Raw genomic sequence first — 17654 nt, forward strand, 5'->3', positions numbered from 1 at the left:
TTTCTCACTTTGTAATGTATATCCCTTTACAAGTTCAGAGACTATAACTTGCCTAGAACAATGCTCACCACACTTCTTTGACAACCAGTATTCATTTGTGGGTTTACTGTTTCAGGAGTCAGTGTGAGCAAGGAAAACCTAGATCAGGTAGAACAACTCAGTCTGAGTCACTGGGTCACTTGCCAGCTTGCTGAATGAACTTACTTTCATCTTTCCTCTTTCCACTTACAATAATCAAAATACCGACTTCCTCTTCTTGGTAACTATGACCACAAATGAGGAAAGGCAGAGTGAGCATGGCAACCACCAGTGAGCACCAGTTCCTCCCTCTTCTGAGGCAAGTACCATGCTCAGCCCTGGGGCATAGCATCCCACCAGTGAACAAAGCTCTTCCCTCCTCAGAGTGCGTCAGACCTGCCAGCAGCCTGTCTACAGCCGACTGTGCTTAATTACACAATGACATGGTACAGAACATTCAAAATAAGGTTTCTGGGTTTTGAAAGATTTTTACTAAAAACTATACTTCATATTATTTTCTCTTTTGTTAATGGGACAAGGTGTACCCTGAAAAAATTATTAGTGCGACCATAGTTGGATCTTGTTTGGAGGGTCCTTTCCCTCAGCAGACTTAAACATTTTCAGAAAGATTGCCTGCTGGCTGGCTGGCTGATTTCCTGATTTCAAGAATGGAAAAATGCATTCAGAGAGAGTCTGATTTTTTTTCTCTTCATCTGAAAAATGAGACAATTGGAACCAGTCTGACATTTTCAAGGAAAAAAGTTAAATAATGCATGTGGGGAGATGTTGGTCAAAGAACACAAGCATCTCACTTAGATAGGTGGTGAAGTTTAATAACTCTGTTGTACAACATGATGATTATTGTCAATAGAATTATTTTAAAATTTTTAAGAGTAAATTTGAAGCATATTGGTATAGGGTGTATGTTAATAAGCTTGAGTTATGGTTGTTTTTTTGTTTTGTTTTTTTTTGTTTTTGTTTTTTCGAGACAGGGTTTCTCTGTGTAGCCCTGGCTGTCCTGGAACTCACTCTGTAGACCAGGCTGGCCTCAAACTCAGAAATCCACCTGCCTCTGCCTCTGCCTCTTGAGTTATGTTTCAAAGCATGACATACATGACACAAAATTTTACATGTTTGTTGAAATAATTAAAAATAAAGTACCTAAAAACATGATATATATATATGTGTGTGTTTTTATATAAATACCTAGAAAATACTTATAGGAACATTTGTTTAAGGTAAATTTGCTTTCTGATTTGGAAAACCAGCTCATCAGATAGATAGATAGATAGATAGATAGACAGACAGACAGACAGACAGACAGGAAAGCATGTTAAAAGATTTACATAGAACTTTGGTGCATGTGTATGGCTTCATTAAAAAATTTTAAATTTACTATTAAAAGCAGGATATTAAAGTGTTTGAGGTAGCTAGAATATAAAAATTTGATAATTCCCTTGTTTTGAATGACTTTTTCTGTATAAACTGGTTAGTCCATTTATGTAGTTTCCTTTTGTGCCTTAAATGCTCCCAGGGAGTTAGGTGGAATCAAGGTTCAGACCACAATTCTCACAACAGCCTACTGGCAGAACCGAGATAAGCCAAGACTCAACACATACTACACATGGCTTTTGGAATAATCCTCCTCAAATACTCCCTAAATTTCCTAGTTGAAGACTGTGTGAAGACCAGTTGCCCACGCAGTGTTTTCTTGCCTTTTGAAGTTATTAAAATGCCTTTTAGATGCTACTCAGAGTTAAACTGTCAACCATGAGCCTGGCACATGATTTGTCTTTCATTTCTATCCAGAAGCCTCAGTAGGTTTGGGAACAGAAGCTCAGACAGCCAAACATTTTAAGAAATGAGCCACATGATCAGAAATGTACAGAGTGTGCCAGCAACATAAATTTTTTTTGAAAACACTAGAAAAGTTAACCTGTTAGGAGCTTGCAAATAAGCCTGACAAGCGAAGGGAGAAAAGGCCAGTTGTGTGGGTTGTCGTGAGGGCCACGGGCATGTTGCATAGAATGATACAGGCAAAGTGTAAGGAACACCTGTTTGCTCTTAGGAAGCTAAAGGGAAACTTCAGAGGGGTTTGGTTGAGTTTATAAAAGCGCCTAGACACTAGTGCAGTGGTAGTTTTTAGCTACACTGCTTTGGTTCCCAGCTGGTCACATGGTGGTGCCCAGGAGCTATCTGAATTCATGAATGAAAGACACACACACCAACACAAGTCAGTTAATTTTTGACATGCTGTGGCTAGTTCAAAGGTTGGGCACTCCTAAACCTTCCCTTGCTAGCAAGTGTTCCCCTCTGGTACTCCTGAGACTCCTAAACCTTCTCCTGCTACCCTAGGTCTAATGGGGAAATCCCAATCTTACATGAGTAGTTGTTTTTTTCTCCTGCAGCTCTTATGTCCCATCCTTCTCCCCTGAGTCATGGCAATTCCCCATTCCTTCCAAAAGCAGTGTAGCTAAAAACTACTGCTACCCACAGTATACTAATGACCATGCTGTATCGTTTCAGATTTACAGTGTCAAGTAGAGGCACTTGGGTTGAGACATCAGAAGACAGCAAAGGAGCTGGACAACTGTAAAGAGATGCTCATGTAAGGTGTAACACGAAACAGCTGTAAGAATGGCTTGCCCATTGATGTGTCACAAAACTAAGACTTTGGAAAGACCCCAGGGTGTCACCTTTGGGCAATGGTTCAGTTGTAGGTGACGGTCTGCTGTGGCTTCTTGTGGCTCTGTTGCAGCCCGAAATGATTATTGATGGACCTGTTACTCTTTTAACTCAGTAAAGTGTTTCTGTTCCCCGCAGGAAAGAACCTATGGGTTGTTTCTTGACCTCTAGGCTGGAATCAAGTAGAGGTTACCTAGCTATGTATCACTGATTTCTCTTGATGTTCAAATGAAGGAATTCTCTCATTGTTTTTCTTATATTCATTTCTTTACTGTCTACAATGTTTCATTTAAATTTTCTGAATTGTTGTTTCTTAAAATATCTAATTTCAAGTTCAAAACAGTGCTTTTGAAATGTTGACTATGTTTTATGATAATGAGGAAGAAGTACTGGAAATCAAATGATAAGAAAGTGACCTTATAAAATGTCCAGAGGTGAGAAAGTGGCCCAGTGGATCAAGCACTTACTGTGTAAAATCCTGTGTTTTGAGTAGCCAGGGCCCACTTAGAGCCAGGCATGCAGCACCTGCCTATAACCTTAGTGTTTCTGTGATGAGATGGGAGGCAGAGGCAGGAGAACCTTTAGAATCCATAGCCAGCCTGACATATGTGAATATAAAGCAACAGAGATGCTATTTCAAACGTGGTAGAAGACAAGGACCTTCACATGTACACCATGAGGCACACATGCCTACATATACATACACAAACATACACACACGCACAGGCATGCACCTTACAGAAAGAGAGAGACAGAGAGAGAGACAGAGAGAAAGAGAGAGAGAGAGACAGAGACAGAGAGAGAGAGAGAGAGAGAGAGAGAGAGAGAGAGAGAGAGGTAATATATACATATAAAAACTGCCTAGGCAATGTTTGCTTTAAAAAATAATTTATTTCAGGAATTTGAAAGATCATATGTAAACATGGTATATCTATAATTATAATGCTAAAATAAAATGCACATGAGCTTTGAAAAAATACACCATTTCACTCCTTGATGTATAATCTGGGAGTCTGGTTTCGGTTCCTGTAGCCACAAGGCTCAGCCTCATAAATATCAATATTAGGATGCTTAGCAACCAAATGTTTGTGTTGACCATGGCTGTGCCTAAGAACAATGTGTTTAATCAAATATTGAACAACATAAAAAGGAGCAAATTCCAGAAATGCCTAATGAAATTAGTATATAGTTAGATTATTTGTAGCAAGTGCTTTGTTATAGGAAAACAATAAGTTAATAGTCCAGTAAGGCCAGAAGTTTGGTTACCTGGGTAGGATGCTGGGGTAAAGGGATGAGAAAGCAGGAGATTCTCGGTGCTTTTCTTCCCTAGGCACAAGAAGTAAGTTTCTGCAAGATAAAAAAACATGAACAAGAAACAAGACAGCGGTCCCTGTTCTGTCTATACTATCAGAGGACTGTGTCCTTGTGGAAGTCTTGTGGAGACAGAAGCCTCATTAGACCACAGCTACCGTGTGACATTTGTTTGTTTTGTTATTATCGTTAGTATTGTTACTGTTAGTGCGTGTGCGTGTGCATGGATTCCAAGCACAGCAAGGCATACATACAGACATCAGAGACCAGCTTCTGAGACTCAGTCAGTCCCCTCCCTCCATCATTCATGTGCAAGGGCTTGAACTCAGATCCTCGGGGTTGGAGACATGTACCTTTTCCTCTGAGCCATTTCCTTGCTGACCCAACCCTTGCTCCCTGGAGCTCAGGAAGTGGTAGCGGGAGGAGGATTGGAGAGTTGCTGCTCTTTCAGAGAACCCAGATTTGACTCCCAGCACTCACATCAAGCAGCTCTGGATATGCTGCACCTCTAGCTCCAGGGGAATCTAAGTCCTCTGGCCTCTGTGAGCACCTATACTCACCTGCAGACACACACACACACAATTTAAAATAAAATATTAAAAAATAAATTTGAGAAGTGAAGAGGTTCACCTGACTAAGCTTACATTGAATTTGTGATCACGCCAAAATGACGTTTATAGGTAGGCTCTTGGAAAAGTACGACAGATGCAAAAGGGAAGAACAAGAATAAAGCTCATTGGTCGATACACAAACTGAGATTTCAAGGAGCTATTTTATTTAGCAGTAACATACGCCTTGTGCTGTTTTGCTAACTGTACTTTTTATGATATTTGTAACCTGAGTACTAAGAAACGATAGAAGTCAAGGCAGAGCAGGGCTGAGGAGGAAACGTGCCTCCTCCTGACAGTCCGTCACACTAACTGCTCACAAGGGAATTGCCCTAGGATTTCAGGAATACTGTGCTGTTGTATCAGCTTACAGAAGTGCTGCTTCCTAACCAAGGAAGAACTGCTTAAATGAAAACTTGGAGCGAGTGCCCACTTTTAGAAAACATGGGTTGTAAAAGAGCCACTTAAAAGAGACAGCAACTCTTCTAAATGAGAACATTTAATTGGGGCAGGTTTACACTTTAGAGCTTTAGTCCAGTATTGATCATCATTAAGAGAAGCATGGTGGCACATAGGCAGACATGGTGCTGAGAGGTCTAGATCAGGATCAGCAGGCAAAGGAAAAGAGGAAGACACTGGGCCTGCCTTGGGCTTCTGAAACCCTGAAATCCGCCCCCAGTGACTCAAAAAAGCCACACCCCCAATAGTGCCACTCCCTGCGAGTCTATGGGGACCATTTTCATTCAAACTACCACACCATTGATTCCTTCCTGTTGCCTTCAGCATGGGCTTCAACTAGTTCAAGGTTCCTTGTGCCTAGAACGTGGCTGTAGCTCAGAATACTATGTCCAAATGAGGCTATCTAGTGGTAATAGAAAATTCCCCAAACCACCAAATAGCCTACTCCCTCTCTCTATCTGTCTGGAGTTCATTACATCCTCTCTGTTAAGTGAACTACTAGCAAGAGAAATTGGAATGGAAAAATGAGCTTTGACTAGCTGTATGTACCTCCTTGGGTGATAACTGATAACTGAGATTCTGAGATAAGGAAGAAAGCTACAATGAATGTCACAAAGAATGCAGAAGTGTTTGTTGAGTGCTAGGTCATTAACCATGCACTGAAAGTCAGGTTTGAAACTTTCTACAAACTCCATCTTTGTCATACTATCTACATAATTAGGGAAGGACCACTCCAAAATAATGAAAGCTAAGAAGTCAGTGCAGGCCTACAATCCTAGCTACTCAGGAGACTAAGGCAGGATAAGCACAAGTTCGAAGCCTGCCTGGGCATTGTATGACCCTATTTCTGGAGAGACATGAATAAACATCTTCTCACTCCAGATAGGGAACTTACTATAGACCAAAGTATGGATATCATCCTCATCTAATTGGTGAAACAATGAGTTTCTTGAGATTACTTTTGGGAGCAAAAATGACTCAAAAGACAACTACAGCACCAAAAATCTCCCTCCCTCCCTGCAAGAGTGGCAGCTCACAAAAGCTAGAAAAGCTAGAAAAGCACAGCCTGTAGGCAACAGGTTGGAGAGTCTTTTCCAGGTAGTTTAGTTGGTCTGAACCTTTTTAAGGTAGCTTAGTTATCTGAGCCTTGTTCAGGTGGCTTAGTTGGTCTCTGCTCTTCCAAGAAGCTTGGCTGTTTCTGCTTCTTTCAGAAAGCTTAGCTGATGTATTAGTCAGGGTTCTCTAGAGTAGTAGAACTTATGTAATAAATCTCTCTAAATATCTATATACATAAATGATTATATTTATTAGATTGACTTAGTGGCTAAGGTCTAGCTAATCCAATAATGGCTGGCTATGAACAGAAAGTCCAAGAATCCAGTAGTTCCTCAGTCCACAAGACTGACTGTCCCAGCTGGTCTTCAGTATATTTGGCATCCTCAAGAAGTAAGCTCTGATGCCAGTGAAACAATGGACTTGGTAGCAAGACAAGGACAAGCAAGCAAATATCAAAGGCTTTCTTTCATGTCCTTACAAAGGCTATCAGCAGAAGGTATGGCTCAGATTAAAGGTGACTCAAGATCCAGATTAAAGGCCTGTGGTTTCCTACCTCAAAGATATGGATTAAAAGTGAATCTACCTACTTCAAATTAAACAAAAATCCCTCACAGGTTTGCTCCCATTTTTAGATTTTAGTTAATTCCAGATGTAGTCAAGTTGGCAACTAAGAATAGCCATCACAGTTGATCTGCCTTTTCCATGTAGCTCAGCGTTTCTGAGAGTGTCTTTCCATCCTTATGGTTTATATATACTTGGGGAAAGTACTAGTGAATCTGGTCAGTTTCAGGGACTTCCTGAAGTTTTTTGAGTTGTTTACTTCCTGAGCTTAACTAGTTTCCCCACAGGATGGAATATTTCACTTCCCTTTAGAACATCCTGGGTTTTAAGGAACTTCCTTTCAAGATGGAATGTTTTATTTGAAAGGAAATCGGTATACAATGGACTACAGAGTGTGTTTAAGACCAGCCTGAACAACTTAGAAAGACTGTGTCTCAAAATGAAAATTAGAAAAAAGGCTGAAGTTAATGCACAGTGGTAAAGAATTATCTGTCATGCATAAGATCCTAAGCATTATTTTTAATATATTTCTATGACAATGTGAAATATATTTGCATTATGTTTATATTTTATCAGCAATATTATCAAGGGTTTTGATGCTTCTATAAATATTAACTATGCACACATATATCAAGATAAAATAGATATAGATATACTGAGTGTGTATATGTACATATTAGGATAAAGACAGGTAAATAAGACAAGAACAACTACCATAGATGAGTACTTTTCAGGAACTTTTGAAAGCTGATACATAGAAAGGACAGTAAAAGTGTTGACTTTATTGAGCCATGAACAAGAAAGCCAGTCATGTACTGTCAGTGGTAGACTACAGTAGGCAAGCTTTTTATCTAGTCTTGGAAGTCAAGGCCATGAGGTCTAGTGAATCCTGAGGAGTTGGTAAAAACAAAAAACAAACAAACAAACAAACAAAACCAAACACCTAGTCTGGATACTCCCATGCCAGGATCTGTTTTGGTATACAATTTGGGGTAATCATATACTCTGGATATTCTGATGGTTATATAAGGAAAGTCCCTCTGAGGAATCACATTTGGAACACTTAAGCCAGATGGTCCATCATCAAAACCTTCCAGTCAGTCAAGCTAGGGTTTACAGAGGCTTCCCTACCTGCTCAGACTAAAGCAATTCATGTAGGGATTCATAGCTCAAGACAAGGCTCACATCACACAGCAGGTACCAGACTCTGCACCTCACCACACCTCCAAAAATAAACAGGAAAGCAGGCAGGCAGAGAATCGGAAAGCCAACATGAACACAACAAAAACTTACTAAGAATATGACAAAAACTATTCTAAGCCCTATTCCACTCCTCAAAGTGGCTAGGAATGGATGCAGTGAGACTTAAGAAATTCACATTAGCTACAGAAGACATTTAAGCTAATAAAATTGATATCCACTAAGTATATCCAGAATTGTATCTATAAAAGAAAAAAATGACTATTACAAAAAACAAGCTATTAGAAGTTGGGGGATAAAACATGTGACCATAAAAATAATCTCTTTCATATTAGATATGAATGCACACACTTGACATGGGTTTAAATGAACTGAATAAATAATTGACACAATTATTCACAGTTAGCTGCCAAGAATACACAGGAATGAGAGTGGGGTTTGTGCAGTATGCTTATGTATCTCCTGAGGATTGTGTTTATTTTTATGAATACAGTAAAAGGAACAAATTCATTTAAATATTTTGGAATTTCTCAATTAGTAATTAATATAGTAGTTGTCTACCCCTTATCCACAAGGGCTATGCTTCAAGACTCAGTGACTAGCAAGATGTAGTAACATATTCTTTTAATCACAGCACACAGAAAACAGAGGCACATGGATCTCTGTGAGCTCTAGGCCAAACTTGTCTACATAGTGAATTCCAGGACAGCCAGAACTATGTAGTGCACCCTGTCTCTCAAAAACAAACAAAGAAACAAAAAAACCCTCAGTCCCAAACCACTGCAGTTAATATTAAACCCTACACACATAGGTTTTCCCTGTACATTCTTTACTTTTCTATTGTGTTAAAAGATTATGACTAAGGCAGTTTATGAAAGAAACCATTTAATTGGGGCTTACAGTCTCAGAGAGTTGGAGTCCATGATGGTGGAACAAAAGCATGACTGCAGAAACAGGTGAGAGCGCACATCTTGATCCACAAGCAGGAGCAGAGAAAGGGCACACTAGGAATAGCAGTAGCCTTTTGAGATCTCAAAGTCCACCCTGCCCCACCCTAGAGACATACCTCCTTCAACAAGACTGTATCTCCCAATCCCTCCCAAACAATTCCATCAACTAGGGACCATGTATTCAGACATCTAAGCCTATGGGGGGCATTCTCAGTCCACCACACCCGTGTGCTCATGACAAAGTTTAATCTATATATTAAGCACAGGGTAAGATAGTCATAATGCAATGAAAGTTATAGGAATAAGCTCTCTTAAGTAACCTATTATACTGCATTTGCTATCTTATGAGATACTTACAAAGTCTACCTGACGAAGTATGGTAAGTGACATTGTACTATGGTCCTGGGCTGCTATGTAAAGATTGCATAAAAGCAGACACCGTGTTAAACAGCAGTAGATCTGATTGCTGAACAGGACCAAAACAGCATCAATAATGTGAGCACACGGGGCAAAGTGATGACTGCCCTTGGTGGTATGGTAACAGGAACTTCAGAACACAAAGCCACAGACATGGAGTGGGGACCACTGTATGTCTAAAATGGTTCCACTGAAAACACACTTTCTAATCTCTGGACCCCGGTGATATGCTTATACTTGATTAGTAGCTACCACTCCTCACCTAACAGTCTGTACCACAGTAGGCTTCTAACTATCACAGGTACTGATGTGTGAAGCTCTAGCATGCCCTTTCACACAGCTGGACACGCTGGGATTAGAGCTTTTGCTCTTATTAGCATATAACTGTTAATGTTCTGAGTTCCCAGTCCCTCTGTGATGACTTGTGAGAATTTTTTTGTCTGGCAGGCAGGAAGTGACCTGGTGACATTCTGCTGTACTATATCACTAGTTGTTACATAGTCTGATCTCAAGTAGTGTCCTAGTTTACTTTCAATTGCTGTGATAAACACCATGATCAAAAGTGACTTGTGGAGGAAAGGGTTTATTTGAACCTATTGCATACAGCTGTTATAAAACAGTCAGGGCAGGAAATCAGGGCAGGAACCTAGAAGCAGGAATTGACACAGAGACCATGGAGGAATGCTGCTAATTGGCTTGCTCCCCCTGGCTTGCTCAGCTTGCTTCCTTCCACAACTCAGGACTATCTACTAAGGAGTGGCACCACCCACAGTGGACTATGCCTTCTCACATTAATATTAATCAAGAAATGCCACATGTCAATCTGACGGGAGTGTTTCTTCAGTTGAAATTTCTTCTTCCCAGATGATCTCAGCTTGTGCCAAGTTGACAAAAACAAAACAAAACAAAAAAACCTAATGACAAGGGTGGTATCATGATACAGGCAAGTAACAGAGTCCGTCTTACCCTGTGGATTGTCTCCAGGGTAGCAGCTCCATCTCCCTCCAGTGATTCTATGTTCACTGGTGCTGTGTGGAGTCTGCCTTGTGCACTTGAAGTTTGGAAACCAGCAGAGCTCATACCTGGGGTTCCCTAAGGTATGTCCTAGTCAGGTTTAACCCTTCTCTTCTCACCAGTTGAGGTTGCTTGAAACCTTTGTCTCTGGTTCTTAGAGCCAGAAAGACTAGCATTTTCTGCCAGAGTTTTAATTTCCTTACATGGTTCTTACAGAGACTGTCCCTAGGCTTAAAATAATGTGAGAAACAACCTCGCTTGTTCGTTGTGGGGTTTGTTTGATAATGTGCAGAGTGCACCCTTCTTAGTTAAATTGACCCACTGAGCAGGTGTTGACTTGGCTGAGTGCATCTTTAAATAATAACAATGTGACTATTTTAAGATATGGAAAAATACTTTATTTTGAAATAATGCATTTTAACTATTTCAAAATACTTTTGCCTTAGGAAAAGATCTAACGATGCTGATAACTGTGAAAGAGAACTTAGAAAACTGAAGTTTGAGTCCATTATCTCTGAGTCAAGGTATATACTGAAAAAATTTAATAAACACTTTAATAACTGAATTGAAACCATATTTTCTTTGCGGTGGCAAAAGCAACTGAGAGCCCTTGTATTTTGCATGCCTGTAAGCCCAGTACCAAGTAGATGGCACTGCCTAGTTCTGCCACCAACTCTCTTTATCACATGTCGGAATCTGAGAAAGTGCTTTCCAAAGCTTTTGTCTTCAAACTGGGCTGTTTTTGTTTTCTTCATGGGCCTTTTCAGTCAAGCCTCTCTTCTAAGTGAGTATGCATTTCCACCAGTTGAAACCTTTGATGTGGTGGTGGTGGTGGTGGGGGCACTGGTTCCATTTTCCCATGACTATGTAGTTTGAGGCTTGTCTTGAATGGTCTGAATCTCTAACAATTACAACTGTTGTGTCTGCCCTTGCCTTGTCAGCAACTTTAAACTGACAGCCGGTCACAAAAGCGCACATTTTCCCTATCATTCTGCTTGACTTGTCACTCCTTGTCACAGTGAGCAGTGACCATGGCACAGCCTGACGCTTCTTCTGCCCTCACATTTCCTCAACCAAATGAGTCCTTTGGTTTTGAATCTGGTCTCATTCAAGTTCTCTGGACATGAGGGGAACCATGTTCTTTTCCAGAACATTACATGAATGGCTCAAAAGATTCCCTGTTCTTCTCTGAGATCTCACGATCCAGGGTTCCACCGTCTGCATTTCTCTCAGCATTTTGAGAGTTTTATTTTCTACTGAAATGGTCCATTGCATCCTGCTTACAGCACTCACAAGCTTCTCTTGCACCAACTTCCAAACTCTTTCACATTCTTTCCACAAACGGGTCCCCAAGGCCTAAGACACACATGCTTAGTTTATCTCACTCTCTGAATCCAATTTTCTGTTCCTTTTCTCATCATGAACAGAGTAAGCATTCCCATTCCAAAGGGAAGGAACAGAACTGTAGCAAAGTAAGATCTAACAAAGCAACTCACAACCCACCAAATGCTACAGTACCACATTACACATCACACCTTAAAAAAGGTAACTTAAGGATGCAAAGGTTTGTTTTAGCTCATTTTTAAGAAGACCACAGCTCATCATGACAGGGAAGACATGGTAGTAACAGCATAAGGCAACTAGTTACGTCTTACACAATCTCGAAATCGAGCAGTGAATTATGGAATCCAGATTCCTTTTTTGATTTTGTTTTTTCATTCAGCCTGGACCCCTGGCCATGAAATGGTGTTGCCTATGTTCATAGAGTTCTCTATGTATCTTCCCTCCTTGTTGTAACCTTTTAGAAACACTCTCATAGGCACATGCAGAATCCAGGTGAGCCTCAGTCCAGCCGAGTTGGCAATGAAGATCAGTAATCACAATGGGGAAAAATTAGCATCATAGAATTATCCATGTTCTTAACATCTTTTTTTAAAAGTTATATTATGATCAAAGTTCAAATGAAAGTTTTACAAAATATAAAATCATACTATAACTATAAAATCATAGTATCTAATGCATGTTTGAGATATTTTATGTTTTATTTCTTTTAGGCACAAAAGGCTACTTAAAGAAAAAGAAGACTCTTTAATTACTTGTCAACAACTATATAAAACCGTACAGGAAGAGCTAACTACAAAAGAAAGACAAGAGGAAGATGTAAAACGAAGAATCAACCTTGCAGAAAATGAACTAGAGAAGACCAAAGCTCTCCTGCTTCAGACACAGGAAGAAATTTTAGCACTGAAAAATGAAAGGTGCAGTCAAGAATAATTCCTTAAAAAATGTTATCTTTAAGTAAGCATTCACTATATATTGAAAACACCAACGTGGATGTTACAGTAACATTAAAGTCAGGACTAAGACACATTTCACACTAAGTCTACTGAACTTCATTACCTCACTTCCAAGTGGTCAAGCTGAGTCTCAGCCTGATTGACTGCTGTATGAAGCCTCCCCGATGGCGGCGTTCGGGTTGCATGGCTCTCAGAGTTTTACTCAACGTTTGATCATTTGTGAATATTTATAACCTTACCCAAACCAACATTGGTGGATTCTGTTTTTAACATAAAAATGGTTGCTGGCTTTTTACCACCCTTCCTTTTTATTGGCTCCTCTTTAACTGTCTTTCTGAGGTTCTGTAAATGCAGTGTCAATGGGACTGAAAGCATTCAGGCCCAGATTCTCAGGATGCTTTGTTCTGATCATTTACCTTTGAATTAGCATTTCCTGTAATAACATTTCAGCTCTGCTTTCTTTCCACTTTTTCTTTTGTTTTAATTGTATATCTAACATATAACATATAGCATAAAATTTGATTTTTCCCTGTTGATTTTTTAAAATAGGGTCAAAGAAAATATTATTTTTATATGTATTGATCTAATTATTGTTATTCTAGAATAATACAAGCCTTGTACAGACAGAAGAGGGCCAGCAAGATGGTTAGTAAAGGCCTGGCGATCTGAAGGTGGTGTCAATGGGACTGATTTTTACTTTTTATTATTCTTTGTACATAGGAAGTTGATGGTTGATTGGCTATTTGTTATTATATAATTTAAAAGAAATTTTATTTATTGCTTTTGGGTGTGTGTATGTGTGTGTGTTGGTGCACACACCACAGTATATGTGTAGAGGTCCAAGGACAACTTTGTGATACTGGCTCTCTCCTTCTACCCTTATGCAGGTTCGGTGGGCGAGTTCAGATTGCCAGGCCTTTACCAGCCATCTTGCTAGCCCTCTTCTAGCAATTTATTTTCATTAAAAGCTTTTGTTAGCCTTATGAGTACCATTTACAAATCTTATACATATGTGTGTGCATATGTATATATAAAATTTTAGGTCTACTTCATAATTATAGCTGTTTTCTTAGGTTCCTTAGCCACTAAATATATGGTTATTTGTTACTGAATCAATAGTACACAGGTATACTGGTCTAATTTTAAGGTAGGGCTGCAGCAGTAGATAGCAGGCATATCATAATTGAGTTTGTTGCTCAGAATTCTTTCACTCAAAAACAGTGGTGGACTGTGGTAGTCATCTATTTGTACTGCAGGCTGGTAGATCTTCAAAGCTCTCTAAGAAACACGGCTTGTCTCTGTGTTTCGTGGGCTGATTTTATTTCTACTTCTCCTTAAGTAACAACTGCAGAGCTAATGTCACCCACATTTCTTCCTCACTTTGAGATATCAGTAACCTGATTCTTGCAACAATGTTGTCTTTGTACCTGACTCTTCATCAACCTCTTTTCTTCTTCACTTCACGATTACATAGTGTATCCGGAGGTCATATGCCACATATAACAACAGATAGCATGTTAGAAGCTGCAATCTAATAAGCAAGAAATTTAGAAAAGCCAGGCTTTTTAAAGGACTACCCACTGGAAGATTGAGCATGCATAACCATAAAGGAGACTTCCGAATGCACATAGAAACTTCAAGATCACTATAATTTACACATACCTTATAGTATATATTAGAACTATGTTAGAAATGTATAATGATGGCCCTAGGCACATCAATCACTTCAGAAATGTCCTGTATGTCTATGTAATCTGGATTAACAACAAGTGGCCAACTGATTGCCAACCTTCTGAAAATAGTTATATATTCTATAGAGAACATACATAATTACAATCTTCAAAAAGATACATTGTAATAAATGAAAACCTCAGAAGTCTTTGGTTTAGAACCTTGGTCATTTGAACAATACGTACTATCTAGGATTCCTATTTTTGATGATGCTGGAGCAAGGCTACATGAACTCTGTCTGCCTTGGGGGCACTGAGCCTCTTCCATCTTCTAAGTGTTTCTGGAGTTCTTTGAGGATCAGTCTAAGTACACATGATGTACATTATCATTGATGTGATGAACATTCTCCCCTCAGGATCAAATCAATACAACTTAGAAGCAATGGGAAATAATTAAACATATTTAGTATTAGATACACTGAAAAGACTCATTGCTGCCCATGGTGGTACACACCTGTAATCCCATCATGGAGGAGGCTGAGGCAGGAGGATCACTGCAAGTTTGAAGCAAGACCAGGCCAGCCAAGGCTACGTAGTATGACCCTGCCTCAATCACCAATAAGGAATCCAGTGGTGAAGCAAGGGCCCTGTACTTTGTAGGCTTTTGAGTTAAACAAACATAGATTTGCATCCCAGCTTGGCCACTGTCAAGCTTGGGCAACCCAACCATATTAACCTATTTCCTTATGTCTAAACTGGGCATACTAATACCATCTATCTTCCTGTGGATGCTAAAGATGTAGCAGTGTGCCTTGTAGGTTACAGACACTCTGGAGTTTTTTGTTTGTTTGTTTGTTTGTTTGTTTGTTTGTTTTGAGCACTAGCTCCTTGAAGCCTCATTTTTATAGTCTGTTGTGACTATGTAGATACTCAGCAAACATCTGTTGAATTCAATATTATCTGGTTTATTCATGATATGTAACAATCCTTGGGATGATTCCATTTTGATATCATTATCAGAGAATAGCACTACCAAATGAAGGGCTCAATACTATCTTCAATAATAGAACAAAATTTTCTTCTCAGACTCACTATCTTCTCTGGTTTCCTACTCATCAACAGCTTTGAGAACAGCATACTTGCCCAGCTTCTTATGCCATTGCACACTTGCTGTTTTTAATGGAGGCAGGAGTTGTGGCAAAATCAAAATTATCTCTTTGATTGACAATGTGAAGACATCTCTAAAAGAACAACTTGTGAAATGGGACTCAAAGCTGTTGTTTTGGCATTCTGGCTTGACGTTTGTTTGCAGTTACATTTTTAACTATAATTAAGGCAATCTAAAATTTTGCATTTATATAAGAAATTAGAGTCTCATTTTCTTTTGGGGCTGAGAATTTAAAAGTTAGTTTTTAAAATAAATATCCTTAATTGCAAGTATATCCTAATTTGCCTGTTGTGTCAACTCGGAAAATGTAAATTTAAAAAAAATCTGGTGAGATTGCAGGGTAGCGTGTTAGAGATAGCCACAGTTCCGTTTGAGACGCTTGCAGAAGAAAGGCAGTATGACACACTGCAGAAAGCCCTACATTGGCACAAGCTGGCACTAGCTTGGCCACTTGTAAATCATATCACCTCAGTGGTTTTCTCTCTGCTCTTCATTTCTTCTAACACTGAAAGAATTGTACAAACATATTTCTAAGGAGTGATAAAAAAACATTGCATCCCCAGAAACATGAGCAGCTCCTGACACACATACAGCAAGCACTTGGTACTGCTAGGCAGCTAGGTGTCTGCTAGCTGGATGAGGGTGTATTTCATTCACATCAAACTACTGACCGCAGGATTTGAAACTGGGAAGCTCCTCCCAGATTTTCTAGGGCTTCTGACTTGCCGAGATAGGAGCTGGGGCACAATGGCCGTGTAAGGTTCTGATTCGAGTCGCCTTTGTTTGCTTCTTAGTAGATTCAAAGTTTAGGACTCAAATCTGTGGCACTTCCTTTAATTCTGAAACATCAATATCTCTGGAATACGTTCTGAAGATATTCAGTATCCACCTGGATGTAGCTTTAGCTTTCTGAGACATGAATAGACCTTTATAATTAATGTTATTGTCTTCCCCAATGCCTCTAGGTTCTAACAAATTGTAGTCAGAGTTGGTCCTTATAGCGTCTTCCTATGCAAGAATGCATTTTTTTATCACTGTCTTGTAGTCTTAGTGTGCAAGTCCTTCCATGAGTATACTGCCTGAGTGTGGTTTTCATTTAGGGAGTCAGGATTAATCATCGCTATATACATTATTCATTGCAAATTCTATGCTAATCAAGTGAGTTCTTAGAATACCATCCATATGCCTTCTCTCTTTCTTGTCCCATTAAAGACTTCTTTCTTAGAGCCAGTAACAGTTTAGCAAGGACTCAGAGAGGTAGAAAGCTCTTTGTTCCCATATGTAACAGGTTCAAACAAAATTTCCCTCACAGTTGTAAATTCATAGGATAAGAGTTTACTTAAAACTCCTTGTTCTTTGTGGGACTGTCCTAACAGACTTCACAATGCCTCGTAAATTTAGTGCACAATGTTGACTTTTTATTTTAAACAGTGTTTCAACCTGGTCCTATTTCAGCTGCTGCAGCCTACCAGACCTGAAGTTTTTGTTCTAACAAACAGTGTTTTGTGACAGAGAGAGACAGAGAGACAGATCCAGAGCCAGAGGCATTTCGAAGAATCCAGAACAGTCCAGAACACAGAGAGAAAGAAGTAGACTGAACATGGTCAGCAGAGGAGACTTGGCCATGAGAGAAGCCAGAGCAGGGGAGGGGTATGGGGACATAGGGGGGGGGGGTTTGGGGCACACTGGGTGGGAGGGGTATGGGGACACAGGGAGAGGGAGAGTAAGGCAAGACAAACACAGAGGAAACTGTGGGAGAGTCAGAGGAGACAAAGGGAGAGAGAGAGACACACAGAGCAAGCATAGCCAAAATAGCTGGGTTATAAGGAGAATGAGTTGCTGCGGGAAAGGAAGCCTATGAGCTGTGGCAGTTTAGGGTAGGGGAGGAGGTGAGAAGAGCTAGAATGTGAGCTCTCATGGGCTTTGAAATGTGTAATAGGGACTTGTGATACTTGTGGTGCTGGGCGGCCTAGAGGCCACCAGTAACTGTATGTCCCCTCTGCCTTTTGGAGTTTGGAGAAATGGAGTTTCCTTTGGACCTGACAAGTACCATCTGCTTTGTAGTAGAGGTGACATCTAGTGTTACTTATGGGCACCGTCTAGAAATGTTCATTGGAATTTCTTAACCAACTAGACCTGTTCAAAGGGAAAACCTGGTTTTAGAAAAAAGTGAGGGGGCTGGAGAGAAGGTTCAGCAGTTAAGAGCACTTCCTGCTCTTTCAGAAGACCAGAGTTCAGTT

General features: G+C 39.8%; 1 protein-coding gene across 1 annotated transcript in view; it reads left to right on the plus strand.

The window, feature by feature from the left end:
• Lekr1 (leucine, glutamate and lysine rich 1) overlaps positions 1 to 17654 on the plus strand; it is a 168304-nt gene that overhangs the window by 105688 nt on the left and 44962 nt on the right. The window contains exons 7-9 of the mRNA XM_028763565.1: positions 2545 to 2626; positions 10726 to 10803; positions 12334 to 12537. Coding sequence (XP_028619398.1) covers positions 2545 to 2626; positions 10726 to 10803; positions 12334 to 12537 — 364 coding nt within the window. The remainder of the gene's footprint in view (positions 1 to 2544; positions 2627 to 10725; positions 10804 to 12333; positions 12538 to 17654) is intronic.

Source organism: Grammomys surdaster, unplaced genomic scaffold (genome assembly GCF_004785775.1).
Source record: "Grammomys surdaster isolate TR1022 unplaced genomic scaffold, NIH_TR_1.0 139, whole genome shotgun sequence".
Classification (NCBI taxonomy): Eukaryota; Metazoa; Chordata; class Mammalia; order Rodentia; family Muridae; genus Grammomys; species Grammomys surdaster.